Source organism: Cervus elaphus, chromosome 2 (assembly GCF_910594005.1).
Source record: "Cervus elaphus chromosome 2, mCerEla1.1, whole genome shotgun sequence".
Taxonomy (NCBI): Eukaryota; Metazoa; Chordata; class Mammalia; order Artiodactyla; family Cervidae; genus Cervus; species Cervus elaphus.
In genome coordinates this window covers 46,985,045-47,003,192 of record NC_057816.1, presented here as the reverse complement: position 1 = coordinate 47,003,192, position 18,148 = coordinate 46,985,045, and the positions used below count along the sequence as shown (strand labels likewise).

General features: G+C 45.2%; 1 protein-coding gene across 8 annotated transcripts in view; it reads right to left on the bottom strand.

Moving 5' to 3' along the window:
* The window catches only part of FAT3 (FAT atypical cadherin 3), a 762,831-nt gene that overhangs the window by 20,246 nt on the left and 724,437 nt on the right, over positions 1–18,148 (bottom strand). For 7 of the 8 annotated variants that reach the window (XM_043876646.1, XM_043876691.1, XM_043876701.1 and 4 more), the window contains one exon: positions 11,114–11,582. In XM_043876646.1, the coding sequence (XP_043732581.1) occupies positions 11,114–11,582 (469 nt within the window). Of the gene's footprint in view, positions 1–11,113; positions 11,583–16,777; positions 17,027–18,148 lie in introns of those variants that run through there. The other variant, XM_043876711.1, reaches the window with a different exon arrangement.

Below are 18,148 nucleotides of genomic sequence, written 5' to 3'. Positions count from 1 at the left end.
AGGGGTCAGCCCAGGTAAGACTCCTCCTCTCCAGCTCCTATTTGACAAGCTTTTGTTTGTTTCTCAAACTATAGCAGAAGTAAGCCGAGTTGAGGGAGGGGCAAGGAGGGACTGTCTGAAAATAAGGGGCATTTGACTCACTATCATGGAAACTGGATTCTAAGGAGGGTCCTGGGTTTGATTTCTTTGATTTGGCGTCTCTGACCTTGGGCAATCAGAATTTAAAGTGAGGCCCGCCCTCCAGGGCACCGTTGTACTCCCACACATTTCCTCCTGCTTTTTTTTTTTTTTTTTAGAGCTACTTGATGCTGCCACCAGCCTGACTGGTTAACCTACTCACTGCCACTGCGTGTCTAAGCCATCAGCAGTGGTGCGCTGGAGCTGGCTCATCTAAGGTTGGGGGTACTGACTTTCAGTGTTCAGGAAGTTGGCAGACAGTTATTAAATCACTGGTAGCCTGATGCCAGCCAGGCAGGGAATAGTTACACACAGAAATCAGCAAAGACTGCAGATCAGGGCTTTTATTTTTAGAGAACTGGTTTACCAGCACAGCTGGGGATAGAGATACAAAGGCAGAAAAATACCACCTACGAGCACAGAGATCACTACAAATCCTGCACAAGGAGAAGCCCTGTTCTGTATCTGAGAAAATTAGATGTCTGTTTTGAAGGTGATGATGATGATGGTAGCTAACACTCAGTGACAGTTATTATGGACCAGGGACAGTTGCTTTTGAACTGTGGTGCTGGAGAAGACGCTTGAGAATCCTCGGACAGTAAGGAGATGAAACCAGTTAATCTTAAAGGAAATCAACCCTGAATGTCCATTGGAAGGACTGGTGCTGAAGCTGAAGCTCCAATACTTTGGCCACCTGATGTGAAGAGCCAACTCATTGGGAAAGACCCTGATGCTGGGAAAGATTGAAGGCAGGAGGAGAAGAGGGGGGCAGAGGATGAGATGGTTGGATGGCATCAGAAGCTCAATGGATGTGAGTTTGAGCAAACCCTGGGAGCTAGTGAAGGACAGGGAAGCCTGGCGTGCTGCAGTCCATGGGGTCGCAAAGAGTCAAACATGACTGAATGACTGATCAACACCAACAAAGGAGAGTTCTAAGCACTTTACTTGTGTTAACTCATGTAGGTCTCAAAACAAGCCTACGATAAAGGGACTATTGTTATTATTCCAATTTTATAGATGGGGTACAGAGAAGTAGATTATGTAGCCATGGAACTAGAGTGGACTTGAACACCAGCGGTCTGGCTCCAGAGTCTGAGTTGTTCAGTTTTCTCCTGAACTGCATGTTTAAGAATCACACTTCATTGTATGCTCTAACTGGATTTCTCTGTTTATTAAAGAGAGAAGCAAACTCTCCAGGATCTGCTCTCCTAATCTCAAACCCATGGGACAAGAGAGGCAGAGAGCCCTTTGCAAGACATCTTGCTTTTGTGAGTGTTAGTCACTCAGTCATGCCGGATTCGTTGTGACCCTGTGGACTGTAGCCCACCAGGCTCCTCTGTCCATGAGATTTTCCCATCAAGAATACTGGAGTGGGTAGTCAGTCCCTTCTCCAGGGGATCTGATTGACCCAGGGATGGAACCTGGGTCTTCTGCCTTGCAGGCAGATTCTTTACCATCTGAGTCACCAGGGAAGATTTCAGAATTTTAAATTTGGAGAGATTTTTACATTAATATGCTGAAAGGGAAAAGCAATTGGATTTTAAAAAGTAGTCAGGTTTTTTTAAATGAAAGAAAAGTTATATTTGCTATTAAGCCTTTGCAAAAGTGGCTTGTTAATAAAATTAACTCATTCTAACAAAGTATTATTTATGATCTCATTATCATGGCCTGAGCCCTATTATTATTAATAATAATTTTATAACATCAGCAAGTCTGCCACAATGATATTAAGTGATATCATGTTTTAGTGACTTAAAACCACTTTGTCATTCTGTGAAGGATCACAGTAATTCCATGAAAGAAAATAAGAGGCTCCATTAACACCTTAATTCCCTGGGAGTGTTGGAGAGATGGGTGGCTTGTTCAAGTATGTACAGCTAGTAAGTGATGGATTTGAACTTGAATCCAGACTTTCAGATTCTCAGATATTTCTGCAAGACTGTATTGGCATTGGGACTTGTCAGTAAGCCAGAACTCGCCACTTACTAGGCTCCCCTCAACTCTCAAGGGAGCCAAGGAGATGCAGGGAGATGGACAGCATCAGGCGCCCTTCAGGGAGCCAAATAATCATAACAAAGATAACAGCATATTAAAGCTTCTGCTTTTCCAAAGCATTACCATATATTGATATAAAATACAAATAGAGGGAAGAGAATTCAAAAGATGGCCAGGCATTATTTAATCACAAATAATATTTTAACACTTTTGTGTACATAAAAGAAAAAATTCAGAGGATAATCTCAAAGTTTTATTCAAAAGGGTGCATTCTTTTTTCTTGGGTTGGAAAATATCAGATAAGGAAACTATTAGCAAGAACAACAGCTTCTTACATGCTAGGAAAAATGTAAAGAGCTTTCCTTGCATTATCTCACTTAATACTTGATAAGAACCCTATGCTGAAAGTACTGTTATTTTAAAAAATGGGAACTGAATATTACATAGGATTATTTGCCCAAAGTTACGTAGTCAACAAGTGGGAGATGCCACTTTATACCACTCTCCAGATTAAAAAAGATAATTGAGTCTGTTTCTGGTTTGTAAGTAAATTCATTTGTATCATTTCTTTTTTAGATTCCACATATAAAAGAATGAGCTTCTGGTTGTAAGTGGGAGGGATGGGATGAAGGGATAGGCAGGGAGTTTAGGAGGGGCATGTACTCTGCTGTATTTAAAATAGATAAACAACAAGGGGCTTCCCAGGTGTTGCTAGTGGTAAAGAACCCACCTCCCAATGCAGGAGACGTAAGAGGTGTGGGTCTGATCTCTGGATCAGGAGGATCCCCTGGAGAAGAAAACAGCAACCCACTCCAGTATTCTTGCCCGGGAAATCCCATGGACAGAGGAGCCTGGCAGGTGACGGTCCATGGGGTCGCAAAGAGTTGGACACGACTGAGCAACTAAATAACAACAACAAGAACCAACAAAGATCTACTGCTGCAGAGCACGTGGACCTCTGCCCAGTGCTATGTGGCGGCCTGAACGGTAGGGGATGTGGGGGAGAATGGATACGTGTGTGTGTACGGCTGAGTCTCCCTGCTGTTCACCTGAAACTATCGCATTGTTTGTTAATCGGCTACACGTCAGCACAAAATAAAAAGTTTAAAAAAAAAAGATAATTGTCCTGCTAGCACTGAGATACACGTGAAAAAAAAGAACCAACAGTTATCACCTGGCTAATCCTTATGAAACGAGAAGTGTATTTTAAAGTCTTCCCTCAAAGCTATGTTCTTGCTTGCAATGCTAGTTACAGCTGATGCAGATGATTTTGAAATCTGCACCCACAAAAACTTAAAATGCCCTCTCCTCTCCTTGCTCAGAGAAGAACATGGCAAAACCTATTACATGCAATACATAGAAATGGTTTGAGCAATTATAGAGTCAATTTGGACCATGTAGGCAAATAATCAAGATCATTTCTATCTTACTCCTTTGACTTAGTAGTTGTTTTCCGACCTGATTCATCCAAGTGATGACTTCCACCTTCTGCCCCACTCGCTTGGTGGAGGTGAGCATTATCCTGATTGGGTTTTGCTTCCTTGATAAGGAAACATCTGCCTTCTGCACAAAGAGGGAAATAACAGCAAACATGCAACTAGCACTTGGGATCTGAAGGCAGCATCGACCACTACGCTTGCTCAGTTACGGACTCCATTTAGATACTCCAGGAACTTTACGATTTGGGGAGAGACCTGTGATGCGGGTACACATCGAAGTTCTGGCTGTTTCCCATCAGCTGAGCTGCCTGACCTCTAGGAACCTCCCTGTTTTTATCTGATAATTAAGCCTCACTCATACCCACTCACAGAGGATAATGAGGTTTCTGGATTCATCAACCACAGTGCAGCCCACAAACATTAGGTGCTTCATTGTTATAATTACTGTAATTAGAATGGATTCAGAAATCAGCTTCATTTCTCTTGCTCATAAATCAAACAATGGAAAGCCATGAGTTTTTGTTTTTTTTAAACTCTGACTTGTAGGCAGTATCTGGAGAAGGGAATGGCTACCCACTCCAGTATTCTTGCCTGGAGAATCCCATGGACAGAGGAGCCTGGCAGGCTACAGTCCGTGGGGTCACAAAGAGTCAGACATGACTGAAGTGACTTAACAGGCACATAGGCTATTTATTGGAAAATATTGAAACTTCTGTCCATGTGAGTCTCAGTGAGCTTGAGAAAATTGCTGACCATATTGTCACGTGGGATGCCACTCAAAAGTGGAGTGAGCTTAACTGTGGCTCACGGCCTCTGTCACTACTTCACCCCCTCAACTTGAAGTCACTCAGACTTTCCTCTTTCACCAAGCAGGGCCCATGCACTGTCTTCAGACCTCATGAGATGAAAACTTTTGAAAGGGAGCTCTCCAGCTTTCCCAAAGAAAGCTGGCTCACAATTCCCACACTGTACATTGGGCTGAGCCTCTAATACTTTCCTCGAGGATCCAGAAACACTTACTGTGTTAACAACATTAAACACACTGTAACATTTCACTTTCTAGCATGTTCTTTTGTGTCTGCACAAAATTTGACTGCTTTAGGGTTTTGAGTTTTTCTATTAGGATCAATAAAATATTATTAATGCTATTACCATGAGGTTTTTCTAAAATAATCCCCAGAAAGTTAATTCAGTATTTAGAAGAAAGACACCCAGAAAAAAAACCCAAAACTTTTTCCCCTCATAAGCTTCAAATCTTAGTCAAATTTGTCCACAGTATACTATCTGGGAGTCTGGCTTTTTTGTCCCCCGGTGCTAAGTGGGCCAGTGGGCTGAGCACACACAGGAAACCTGTCCAATTCCTTTAAGCCACACACAAAGGGAGGGAGGCCGCATAAGTGGACCCGTTGGTCACAGAGACAGCAATAGGACCCTAGAACTTAACACAGAGCCTCGCACAAGTCAGGCAATTAATTAGAGTGTGGTAGACTGAATTAATCTAGACACTTACAAGTTAGGGACTGAAAATATCACCCAAAGTAGCACAGGTCACTCTGTAACTAAAGATGCTTCTATGCCCAGCTATTTACAACATCTGGGAACTTGCTGCCTCGTGCACGTTGCTTAGAGGGGGAAGGTACACACTATTACTTTTATCTTTGAAAGGGAGCTCAGGGTGACCCCAAACTTCTGAGGAACAAAGTTCAGTCTTTAGACTAAAGCAATTATTACAAAATGCAGGCTGTGCATCTGACATTCAATTTCTGAATGTCCTATGTTTCCTGGAATCCACTGATTCACATTCTGGCAAATACAGAATTTATTGGGATTCTCAAATGTCAGTGGATCTCAAGTTCAGAATTGCATAGACTTTGGAGGCTTGTTATAAACAGAGATGCCTGAATTCTACTCTTGCAGATTCTGAGATTCTGATTTGTAGGTTTGGGTCTTTTCCTTTCTCCAAACTTTTCACTGATAATTTTATTTTATTTTATTTTAATTTTTGAGTGGTAAGTTCAGGAATTTGCAAAATATAACTCAGTGACCTAGCAGAAGGTTCCTCTGATGTGGACAGAGAATGACCGGGGCAAGTCAACAGATTTTCCTTTCTCCTTAACAAATAAGAGACTCTTCTAGAACAAGGTCTCATTTTAATCAGGTTCTCAGGTGATGCAGAGGCACCTTGGAGTTTCAGAAATACTATATACAACACACAAAACCAGAATAGAACTTGTATTTTTGGGGGGTGCTTTCAGGGCAGTTCGGAGACAGCATATCACCAAGGGATCTTGTTAAAAACACAGATTCTGACTTATTCTCAGATGCCGCATTTTTAACATTTCCAGTGATGCTGCCGCTGCTGGTGCCTAGAACACACTTTGAGCAACAAAGTTTAAGAGCATAGGCTGGGGGCAGGGGGCAGGAGTTCCACAAACCTGCATCAAGTCCTGGCTTCCTGACCTTACTAGCTGTGTGACGGTGGGCTGGTTACTTGACCTGTCTTGTCTGTTTCTTTATCAGAAAAATGGGAGTTGAGGGGAGCAAAGAATAGCACTGATACATATACAGATGTGAGAGTTGGATCATAAAGAGGGCTGAGTGCTGAAGAATTGATGCTTTTGAACTGTGGTGTTGGAGAAGACTCTTGAGAGCCCCTTGGACTTCAAGGAGATCCAACCAGTCCATCCTAAAGGAAGTCAGTCCTGAATATTCATTGGAAGGACTGATGCTGAAACTGAAGCTCCAATGCTTTGGCCACCTGATGCAAAGAGCTGACTCATTGGGAAAGACCCTGATGCTGGGAAAGATTGAAGGCAGGAGGATAAGGGGACGACAGAGGATGAGATGGTTGGATGGCATCACCTACTCTATAGGCATGAGTTTGAGCAAACTCAGAGAGATAGTGAAGGACAGGGAAGCCTGGCGTGCTGCAGTCTATGGGGTCACAAAGAGTCAGACACACTTAGCAACTGAACAACAGCAAGAGTATTAGGGTGAGAACTGTAACTCAGCGCAGAAGCACTCACAAGCTGCTTACCACAGCGTCAAGGACATAGTAACAAAGTGACAAGCTAACAAATGGGACTCTATCACTGAAAGTTATCAACTTCTCATTTTAAGATTAGGCTGTAATAACCTAGGAGGGTGGGAAAGGGCGGGAGGTGGGAGAGAGATTAGAGAATAAGGGGACATATGTACACCTATGCTTAATTAAAGTTGATGTATGACAAAAATCAAATCAACATTTGAAGCAATCATCAATCAATCAAAAATAGATAAATATTAAAAAAAAAAAAAAAAAAAGACTAGTTTTCAGTCTCATGAAAGCCACCTGAATGACTGCTTCTGGCCTGGCAGTCTCAGCTGCCACACTGCTTTGCCAAATTATAGTTTAGCTCCAACTGTGTCTTCTGGTCATGGGCTTGAGACGAGCAGGATGAGACTCTGAGGACCGAGACCAGCATGTTCAGGCCGTGGGCGCTCCCTGGGCTGCTGCCGACCCATTGGGTCTGGAAGCACAGGGGTCACAGTGGGACTAGGCTAGTTCTTTTTTCACAGCGGTTGCTATTTCCAGCTCATGTTTATGAAATACATATAATTTTAAGGCTTTACCAAGAGAGAGCCTTCCCTCTGTGGTTGATTTTCAGAGTCATAATTACCCTCTTATTACAAGTCAGTGTTCTGGGCTCTGACTCCCCTGGGTTCTCGTGGCCGGCTCATGGGACAGCCAGAGGCATAACAGTGGTCAAATCTGCTGACCACACCGTTCCGAGCTAGCAGACTCAGCAGCCTTGTCAAGGGTTTGACTGGGTTAGGAAGCGGTTCAAGCAGAATCCTGCTTCTCTGAAAGAAATCTGCTTCATGCTCTGGGTTGCCCACTTTTAAAATTCTGAATGCTCTGAACAAGAGTCTGGTGCTAAGAGTGTCACGATTTGAGAGTAGAGGATTACCAGGACAGCCAATGACCAATATCCCCCAGCATCCTCTAAGGTCCAAGAGAATGACTATAGAAACACAGGTGTCGTGGAAGTTTAGAGTGACAAGTGACAAGAGTGACAACTCAGGGTTGCAACAACAGCAAGATGCCCAGATAACTATGTTATCAACATTCTCATGTGCAAGGAGTCATTTAAGCACCTTGCTCTACTTTCTCCAGCTCAAATTTCCTCTTTGACTGCTCCTTGCATTCTAGCCTTTGATCTGGGGAAGGAAGACTCTTTCCCTGTGATTAGATACCCTGGTAGCCAAAGGGAATTCTTCCAGGCATGAATATTCTTTCATTAATGACAGTCTCCTTGTTCTTTTTATTTTTTCTCTTTTTCTTTCTTGTTCTTTTTATATCGTCACTCACAACTGAGATGATTTCCCCCTTATTTTAAATAACCTTATAATTAGCCAAATAGTTCACAGATATGAGTTAAAGGCCAAACAGTTGGTTCTGCCTTTTCTTGCTCCCCCCACACCTCCCTACTATTTAGCACCAATTTAGGGCATGCATGCATGCTAAGCCGCTTCAGTCGTGGCCGACTCTGTGTGACTGTATGGACAGCAGCCCACCAGGCTCCTCTGTCCACGGGATTCTCTAGGCAAGAATACTGGAGTGGGTTGCCATCTTCTTCTCCTCAATTTAGGGCAGCAGTCCCCAAACCTTTTTGGTACTCAGGGATGGGTTTGGTGGAAGACAAGTTTTACATGGACCAAGGGTGGTCTGGGGATGATTCAAGCACATTACATTAATTGTGCACGTTATTGCTATTACTATTACATCAGCTTCAGCTCAGATCATCAGACATTAGATCCTGGAGGTTGGGGGCCCCTCATTGAGGGAATTGGGCTATGGGGACCCAGCCAAGAGTCCTCTCATATGAACAGACAGTGGGGTGAGAAAATGGATTCTCTCTCCTCTTTTCTAGAAGCCAAGGCCCCAATCCTGATAGCCAGGCAGCAAACAGGTACCTCCTCAGAAGAGGGCTCTGCGATCCCCATGGAAGCAAGTCCCCTTGGGTTTCCTGGTGGGTCGCCAGGAGCCTGCTGGCCCGGGATCAGCCCTGCTATGCAGTACTGCCCTTTCTGGACCATGCCCGATGGGGCGGGTCCTGAGATAAGGACCACCGGGTTCTCTCAACCACCTCTCTCGTAAGAGGTAGTAGGTTTGGGAGAAGGGAGATGGAAGTGAGGAAAGATACTTTGTTTTAGGAAAACATGAGCTCCCAGTAGAAAGGAAAGACTTGAGCTGATAAAAGAAACACTTTATTCCCTTGGAGGAAAGAATACCTGCCACAGAATCCCAATCCCAAGTCCAAGTATAGGGGGAAGCTGGGGAGCAATGGACAATGAGGTGTTTGACAGCAGATGCAACCCACGGGCAAAGCTGGGTCCCTGGGGAAAGGAAAGCAGATTCTTCAGACCATGTGAAAATATATCAATATATGGCAGGTGGGTCCTCAGTCCTGAACTTTGGTTAAGCCAAATGAGCTTTTAAAAACAAAGGAAAACTGCTGTTTCTGATGGAGGTCATAGATATTTAATGAACATACCTGCACTGAAGGCTTATCTCAGGGATTTTTATGGTAATTAGAGAAGTATGAGCCCTGAAGAATTGATGCTTTTAAACTGTGGTGCTGGAGAAGAGTCTTGAGAGTCCCTTGGACTGCAAGGAGATCCAACCAGTCAATCCTAAAGGAAATCAGTCCTTAATATTCATTGGAAGACTGATGTTGAAGTTCCAATACTTTGGGCAGCTGATGCAAATAACTGACTCATTTGAAAAGACCCTGATGCTGGGAAAGATTGAAGATGGGAGGAGAAGGGGGTGACAGAGGATGAGATGGTTGGATGGCATCACCGATTCAATGGACATGAGTTTGAGCAAACTCTGGGAGATAGTGAAGGACAGGGAAGCCTGGCGTGCTGCAGTCCATGGGCTGGCAAAGAGTCAGACATGACTGAGCAACTGAACAGCAACAAAATTAAAATATACACTGAAGAAAAAACAAGCTCCCTTAGTTTTTTTCCGTAACAGTGATTATTATTATTTTCATGCTAACCCATTGTGGAAACCCATAGCTTTGCCAGCAAAACAACATCCTGCCACCGTTAAAAGTATGTTACAATTTGTGGCTGTGGACCCAGTATTTGACATGGAGTGGTGTTCTATTTCAACCCAATTTAATTATATGCTCCCTTTATACATTGTGGATAGCTCACACTAGCAGAATTGTTTTGGCTGGTGAAAAACTGGCCATGACTTGTCATAATAGGCTGGTTTATAGAACCACTGAAGTATAGTTACTGCCCATCATTCGAGAATTATGGCACCATAACAACCCTTTATTTACATATACTGCTGAGACAGTAAAAAAAAGGGAATAGATTTCTTAAATCGAGACTGCAGAAATCTACCCCCAGGGCACGTGGCCCTCGTTGCGGCAGTAACATATGCAAGCCTAAATAACTTTGGTGACGTCTTTCAGCAGCGCATCATTTCATGGGCAGTTCACAACATTCTAATAATAAAATGGAGTCTAAATTTGGAGTTGGGCTTCACCAACAGTAGATGGTAATGTACACAGCGGAATCTCTGTGTGATTTGTGACGAAGGTTTAAATTTGCTAATCACACTCCCACTGAGAGATTCCACAGAGGGGCCGAAGTGAAGTCAGATGGCAAAGCCTTCAGCCAGGAGAGCCTGACCTAGTTTACTTTAACACAGATCCTGCTTCTGAGTAAAGTCAGGGATTCTTTCATCTTCAGACTCCTAGACTGAGAGTCTTAGCTTTCCCCTCGTACAATAGAAACCCTCTATTAACCCACACCATCCCTGCCTCTCTCCCCCTTTTATTGCCCACCCCATTCTGTCCTCTTCATGATCTCTGGGGAAAATTTCACTGGGGTAAAGCTTCACTGCTCTCGTTGACTGTCTTGATAGTTGATGTAAATTGCCTTCTCCTTGCTCTTTTGGAGTTGCACTTAATACACACATTTTAAAATGCTTCCTCCAAAAAAGCTTCCTCCAAAACATCTCCTCTACACTTCTGTTTCTAGGGTGGCGGATCCACCCTCAGGTGCCCTTTAGTAGAAGCTAAAGTCCCATGTCTGCCTGCGAGGGGGCAGTGCCTGGTCATCACGACTCAGATTGTTACCAGTCTTTCTGCAGTGACATGCAAGTGGTCCAAAGGGGCAGACACTTCAAAGGGCATCCAGTTCCTCCGGGCTGCTGAGACCTGGGAAGGTGTGGAGATGGCGGGGAGCGGGCGCTGGATGGCACCTTCCAGGCCCCTGCAGCTGGTCTGCTGCGCCCTTGGGATTCTGCAAAGCGACCGGTTCCTGTAATTGCCAACTTCCATCAGGGGGTTAAGAGGCTGAGCCAGCAGGGAATCCACCTCTCTGGGAGAGCACTCCCAGATGCTTGAGAGAGCGGTGCGGCAGGTCTGCCTCCAGCCCCCATCCCCCATCCCCCCACCTCCACCCCCCACCCCCGGGGCGGGGCCCAGGGTGCTCACCTCCGGAAGCCAGGCCCGCGCAGGTGCCTCCGTGCTGGCAGGGCCCGCGCTCACAGGCGTCGGGGTAGAGCACGCAGCCCAGCTTCAGCTCGGTCAGGCCCACCACCTCGGCGAAGCTGCTGCGCTTGTTCTGCAGCGGCAGCTCGTTGTCATTCAGCACCACCGAGTCCAGGCAGCCCTGGAAGCCGCTCAGCACCTGCGTGACCCGCGCGTCGGTCAGGCTGCGGATGCTGTCCGCCTGCACCAGGGCCCCGAAGTAGATGGCGCTCTCGGTGCCCAGCGTCTGGAAGTAGAGGGGCGCCCGGCGGCGCTCCACGTAGCTGTCGTCCAGGGCCAGGCTGGTGAAGTTGCGGTTGAGCTCCAGGAAGACGGAGTGCCAGCTCCCGTCGTTGACCGCGCGGCCCGAGATGCCCAGGATGCCGGGGCCGCTGCCGCAGTCCAGCTGAAACCACAGCCTGCCGTCCACGATCTGCGCGGAACCAACACCGGGGTGCTTTTCAACGTGCATCTGGCCATGCGCTCCTGGGCACCCCGTTCCCAACCAGCCTGGGCTTTTGATCCACTCGCAAATCTGCTATGGGTTGATTTTTAATAATCACCCTTTCTCCTCATTATATGCCATGCAGATGCATACCTGAGATTTCACAAATTGTCTTGTAGTTAGCAATAGGAGTGCAGGCTCAGAAATCCACACTAATATTTAAGAATGTTCCTACTGTTTCCATCTTCATCTTTTAAAAATTCACCGCAGTTTTCTGTTTAGGGGGGTCCTTTATTCTGTGCGCCCTTCCAAACTACTACCAGCACAGAGTGAGTTCTGTGAACTTATTAATATTCATTTACAAATATGCATTGAACATCTACTGTGTGCCGAGCAGTGTGGCAGGGCCTGTGAGGACCGCTGAGCAGAGTTGTCGCTGCTGGCCTCCTGGGGCTTCTGTTTAAGTGGGGACATGGCCATGAACCAACTAAGCCCAGAAATACATGTATACACCCCAAGAAAGTCTGCGACTGTGCTGTAGGGGGGAGAAGGAGGCCACGTGGATTTCTTACTTCCCAGCTTCATGCACGTGTAAGATTTAAAAACTCTCTTATTAAATGCTAGCCATCTGCTTACAACAGGGTTACAGCAGTTCTTCAGGGTTGCTGTTCATCATTTAGGTTAAGAGCATCTTATAAAGTACTCAGGGCTTAGCCAGTTGCTAGGAACGTATGTATTCACTGCTACATTAAAAATGGAGAACCAGCAAGGGCCTCCTACAGCACAGGGCGTTCTGCTGTGTTAGGTGGCAGCCTGGATGGGAGGGGGGCTTGGGGAGACTGGATGGCTGAGTCTCTTCACTGTTCACCTGAAACTATAACAACATTATTAATCAGCTATATCCCAATACAAAATAAAAAACTTAAGACAAAAGAATGGATGTGTATTTAATGACCTCGGGAGCTCCAGAAGGATCTGACTCACTGTGTACACCTTGCAGATACTCCCAGCCCCTGGTCTGGGGTCAGCTACAGAGAGCAGCCTGCTGTTTCTGTTGCCATGGTGAGGGACGGTACCCAGGTCTCCCCTGCCCCGAGCAGGCTAACTCCCAGAGGACAGCAAACTCTGGGACATGTGCTACCAGCGGGAGAGCCAGGATCAGCTGCTGCGGAGGAGATGGGCTGGCCTTTCCTCTGCCACCCACCCTCATGTGCATTTCTCAGAGATGCGAGATGGTGTGAAGATCCAGGGAATGAAGGCCAGAGCACTGTCTCGTCAACAAGTCAGTGCTGGGCCATGAAGGGATTCACGGCCACAAAGCATGACACAGAAGCCAGGGCCCTGTCCCCTGTGAACCCTCAGAGGCAGCTGCTGAGCCACGCCAGGGCAGCCAGCCTTCACCTAGGGTCTGCCGCCAAGGGCAGTCTGGTGCCAGGGCCTGGGTAGAGAGCAGGAGCTTGTAGAGGGGGGGGGGGGAAATGGACGGAGGGGGAAGGCACAGGGGCGCTCAGGGCACTGGGGCCAGGGAGCTACCAACGTCACAGAAATAAACTGAGTCCATCTTTCCAAGATGCATTTGGCTCCTGACAGACCTGTTAGGGACGGGCACACCACCACTCACCCTCACAAATGGGACACTTTTCTATGCCTCAGCAGTTTTTGCAGACAACTAATTCCTAGGGACTCTCACTTCTGCCACTGAGACTCCATGAATTCACTGGCACCCTCTCTTCCTGCATATAAAGTTTATGCCACATAAATACGTGTATATGAAAGGCAGGAGATCTATGAATCAGGCAGAGCCTTGTGAATTTAGGAATGAGAAATCAAATTCCAGCTTTTGTCATGTATCACCCAGGTTCCCTAGGGAGAACTGGCTGGCGTCTGGGTTTGAAAAGTGAGAGTGTTGGCCTCCCAGTCGTGTCTGGCTCTGTGTGACCCCATGCACTGTAGCCTGCCAGGCTCCTCTGTTCATGGGATTCTTCGGGCCAGAATACTGGAGTGGGTTGCCATTCCCCTCACCAGGAATCTTCCCAACCCAGGGATTAAACCCAGGTCTCCGGCATTATAGGCAGATTCTCTACTGTCTGAGCCACCGGGGAAGCTCTGGGTTTAAGACCCCTTATAGAGAAAGCAAAGAGAACTGCCGTGGCTTATTTTACAAGCAGGATGAGTCCACTACAGAATTGTCAGTCACCTTGTACATGGTACATACATCCTGTGCTCAGTAATACAAATGCATGCAGGCAGAAAGACTGGAAACAAATTTTTTATTTTCAGAGATCATTCATGTGTAATCTATGCCGTTGTTTTTGTCATTTTTTTGCTGTTGTTCAACAAAATGTACCAAATGAATATTGTAAATCATGCCAGAATACTTGCTCAGTGACAACTCCTGGATAATATCCATATTTTTATTTCAGTGTCAGTAATAAAACGATCAAATGTGACTTTGGGGACTACCTGCCTCTGGCACAGTCCATCTGCTGTAGTGTTCAGTGGCTGTAGAGTCTATAGGGGTCCCCAGTCTATCAAGGAAAATCTTGGGGTTAGGTTTTGTAAAAGGATGTATTTAATGAATATATTCCTTGGTCCATTCCCCTCCCTAACCCTAACCCCCATCTCTTGGGATAATAATCAAGTTATAAATTCATCCAGGAGAACTGATGTGGCTCTGATGTAGTCACATACACAGATGTTCTGTCACTAAGATTATCCCATGGTATTACAGTGTACGGTTAAGCTTTCTGTTTTGTTTTACCTGTTGAAAAAAATAACAGCAACAACACAGCTGAGTGAATAGAAAGACACCTACATGACCCGCAGCTTTTGAAAACAAAAGTGACTCATACCTTCTAAATTCTAGGAGTTTGGAATTATAAGCCTTTTCTAGATGACGAACTAGAATGCCGATACCAAAAGCTACCTTGTAAAAAGTCAATATCTGGCTATTTTACGAGTATATTATGCCAGGAGGAGGAGAGAATGCTTTCATATCTGAGTCCTTTCACCTTGGAAAATTACACTCTGGTCATAATTTTTCTGTCTTCAGAATGGGGTTTATCCAGTTTTAAAGAATCTCTCTTTTAAGAGGACAAAGCTTCTTCAAAACAGAGGGCAAGCTAGTTTAATAGAAACTGAAGTGTACATGAAACTGTAAGAGAAGTCTGCAGCAAGGATCTGAAATGGCGTGTGTCCGTCAGGGTGGAGAAGTGGAGACAGGTAGGCAATGTGTTCAACTAAAGCATAATGTCACAAAAGGTGCAGGTATTCAGGGTTGTCTGTAATCAGCGACATTCTTTCACCTGGATCTTCAGTGGCTTGGGGTTAGGGAAACAAATTATCAGAGCTGTAATTCACCTTGTAAGAAAGCAGAATTTTGAGTAAGAAAGTATGAATTATAGTGCAAAGTCTGACTGCTTCAGACTGTTGGCGTGTGGCTCTGGCACATGCACATCATCATAAACTTGTAAGAAGGTTACAAATACTCTTTGAAAGGGAAGGTTTTGAAAACCTATTTTTTAAGACAGCCATTAATAGCTATCTTGCATACAGTAGGATGGACACAATAAAGGTAAGGACCTAGTAGAGGCAGAAGAGGTTATGAAGAGCTGGCAAGAATACACAGAACTGTGCAAAAAGGTCCTAATGACACGGATAACCATGATAGTGTGATCACTCACCTAGAGCCAGACATCTTGGAATGCGGTCAGGTGGGCCTTAGGAAGCATCACACTACGAACAAAGCCAGTGGAGGTGATGGAATTCCAGCTAAGCTATTTCAAATCCTAAAAGATGATGCTGTTCGAGTGCTATACTCAATATGCCAGCAACTCAGCAGTGCCCAGAGGACTGGAAAATGTCAGTTTTCATTCCAATCCCAAAGAAGGGCAGTTCCAAAGAATGTTCAAAGTACTGAACAATTGCACTCACTTTGCATGCTAGTTGGTTATGCTCAAAATCCTTCAAGCTACGTGAATTGAGAATTTCCAGTTGTACAAGCTGGGTTTAGAAAAAGGAGAGGAACCAAGGATCAAACTGTCAACATTCGTCGGATCACAAAGAAAGCAAGGGAGTTCCAGAAAAACATCTGCTTCATTGACTATGCAAAAGTCTTTGACTATGTGGGTTCCAACAAACTGTGAGAAAGTCTTAAAGAGATGGAAATACCAGACCAACTTACCTGTCTCCTGAGAAGCTTGTATGCAGGTCAAGAAGCAACTGTTAGAACCTTATGTGGAACAACAGACTGGTTCAAAATTGTCACCCTATTATACGCAGAGTACGTCATGCGAAATCCCAGACTGGGTGAAGCTCAAGCTGGAATCAAGGTTGCTGGGAGAAATATCAACAACCTCACATACACAGGTGATACTACGTTAGTGGTGGAAAGAGAAGAGGAACTAAAGAGCCTCTTGATGAGGGTGAAAGAGGAGAGCGAAAAAGTTGGCTTAAAATTCAACATTCAAAAAACTAAGATCATAGTATCTGGTCCCATCACTTCATGGCAAATAAAAGTGGAAAAAGTGGAAACAGTGACAGATTTTATTTTCTTGGGCTTCAAGGCTCCAAAATCACTGTGAACAGTGACTGCAGCCATGAACTTTAAAGACGCTTGCTCCCTGGAAGAAAAGCTATAAAACCTAGACAGAGTATTAAAAGGCAGAGACATCACTTTGCTGACAAACATCCCTATTGTCAAAGCTATGGTTTTTCCAGTAGTCATGTATAGATGAGAGAGTTGGACCATAAAGAAGGTTGAGCGCCGATGAATTGATGCTTTCGAATTGTTTTGCCTGAGAAGATTCTTGAAAGTCCCTTGGACTGCAAGGAGATGACACCAGTCAATCCTAAAGGATATCAACCCTGAATATTCATTGAAGGACTGATGCTGAAGCTGAAGCTCCAATCTTTGGCCACCTGATGCAAACAGCCAACTCATTGGAAAAGACCCTGGTGCTGGGAAGGACTGAAGACAAAAGAAGAGGGCGACAGAGGATGGGATGGTTCGATGGCATCACTGACTCACTCGACATGAATCTGAGCAAACGCCCAGAGGTAGTGAAGGACAGGGAAGCCTAGCGTGCTACAGTCCATGGAGTTGCAAAAAGTTGGACATCACTTAGTGACTGAACAACAACAACATACAGTAGATGCTCAAAAAATATAGTTTTAATGAACACACAATGACTAAATCTCAGCCCTCGGAATCTCTTCTTTTGATAAACAGTGCAGTACTCCCGACTTGCCCGCCACTGCCAGAGGCCAGGTCACTGTTGATTAGTTTAGGCAAGTCACTGACGCTCTCTGAACCTCAGTTTTCTTAGCGGTGAAAAAGTAGGCACTCACACGTGTTCGCGAGAGCGTGAGAATGAAAATACACGGAAGCTGCCGTAAGGCACATGGAGCTCAGCCTGGTGCCTGGTGATGACCTAGAGGGGTGGGGGACGGGAGGGAGGCTCAAGAGTGAGGCTACAGGTGTGCATATGCGATTCACATTGTACACCAGGACTAACACAGCATTGCAAAGCAGTTATCTGGGCTTCCCTGGTGGCTCAGACGGTAAAGAATCTTCCTGCAGTGCAGGAGATCCAGGTTCAATCCTGGGTAGGGAAGATGCCCTGGGGGAGGAAATGGCAGCCACTCCAGTATTCTTGCCTGGAGAATCCCATGGACAGAGGAGCCTGGTGGGCTACAGTACACAGGGTCGCAAAGAATCAGACATGACTGAGTGAAAAGCAGTTAAACTGCACTTCCCAGGTGATGTTAGTGCTAAACAACCTGCCTGCCAATGCAGGAGACTTAAAGAGACTCGGGTTAGATCCCTGGGTTAGGAAGATCCTTTGGAGAAGGAAATGGCAACCCACTCCAGTATTCTTGCCTGGAGAATCCCATGGACAGAGGAGCCTGGCGGGCTACAGTCCACAGGGTCGCAGAGTTGGACACAATGGAAGCGACTTAGCACACACACTAACGAGCAAGTACTTCTTGCACTTTTGCTATAATATTGGACCTGAAAGACTAACATAGGGAAAAATATTACTTGTGTCTGGAAATCTCTCCTAGTGATCCAACATGTTTCTTTTACATGTTTGAGGAGAGCCACGGAACCTATCCCACCACTTTCATCATGACTTTGGCTGCCAGGAAATTCAGAGCTATGGTCTGTGTTCAACAAATCCCTGGTCTAGATTTTTCAATGTTCTGTCCATCCCTATTTTACTAGTTGAGTCTTAGCCTTTCGTTTTTTATCTTTTTAAAAGTACAAGTATAATTAACTTATTATATTATTTTCAGGTGTGCCACATAGTGAATCAATATTTTTATACATTACAAAATGATCATCAGTGTTGAGTCTAGCTACTATCTGTCGCTGTACAAAGTTATTATGGTATTATTGACCATATTCCCTATGTAGTACATTACATCCTCATGGCTTATTCATAACTGGAAGTCTGTCCCTCCTGATCCCCTTCCCCTAATTCACCTATCCCTGTTTTCATCTTAATGGTGCTTTGATTTTTATCACTTTTGAGGTTTTACAGTGAGCCTGG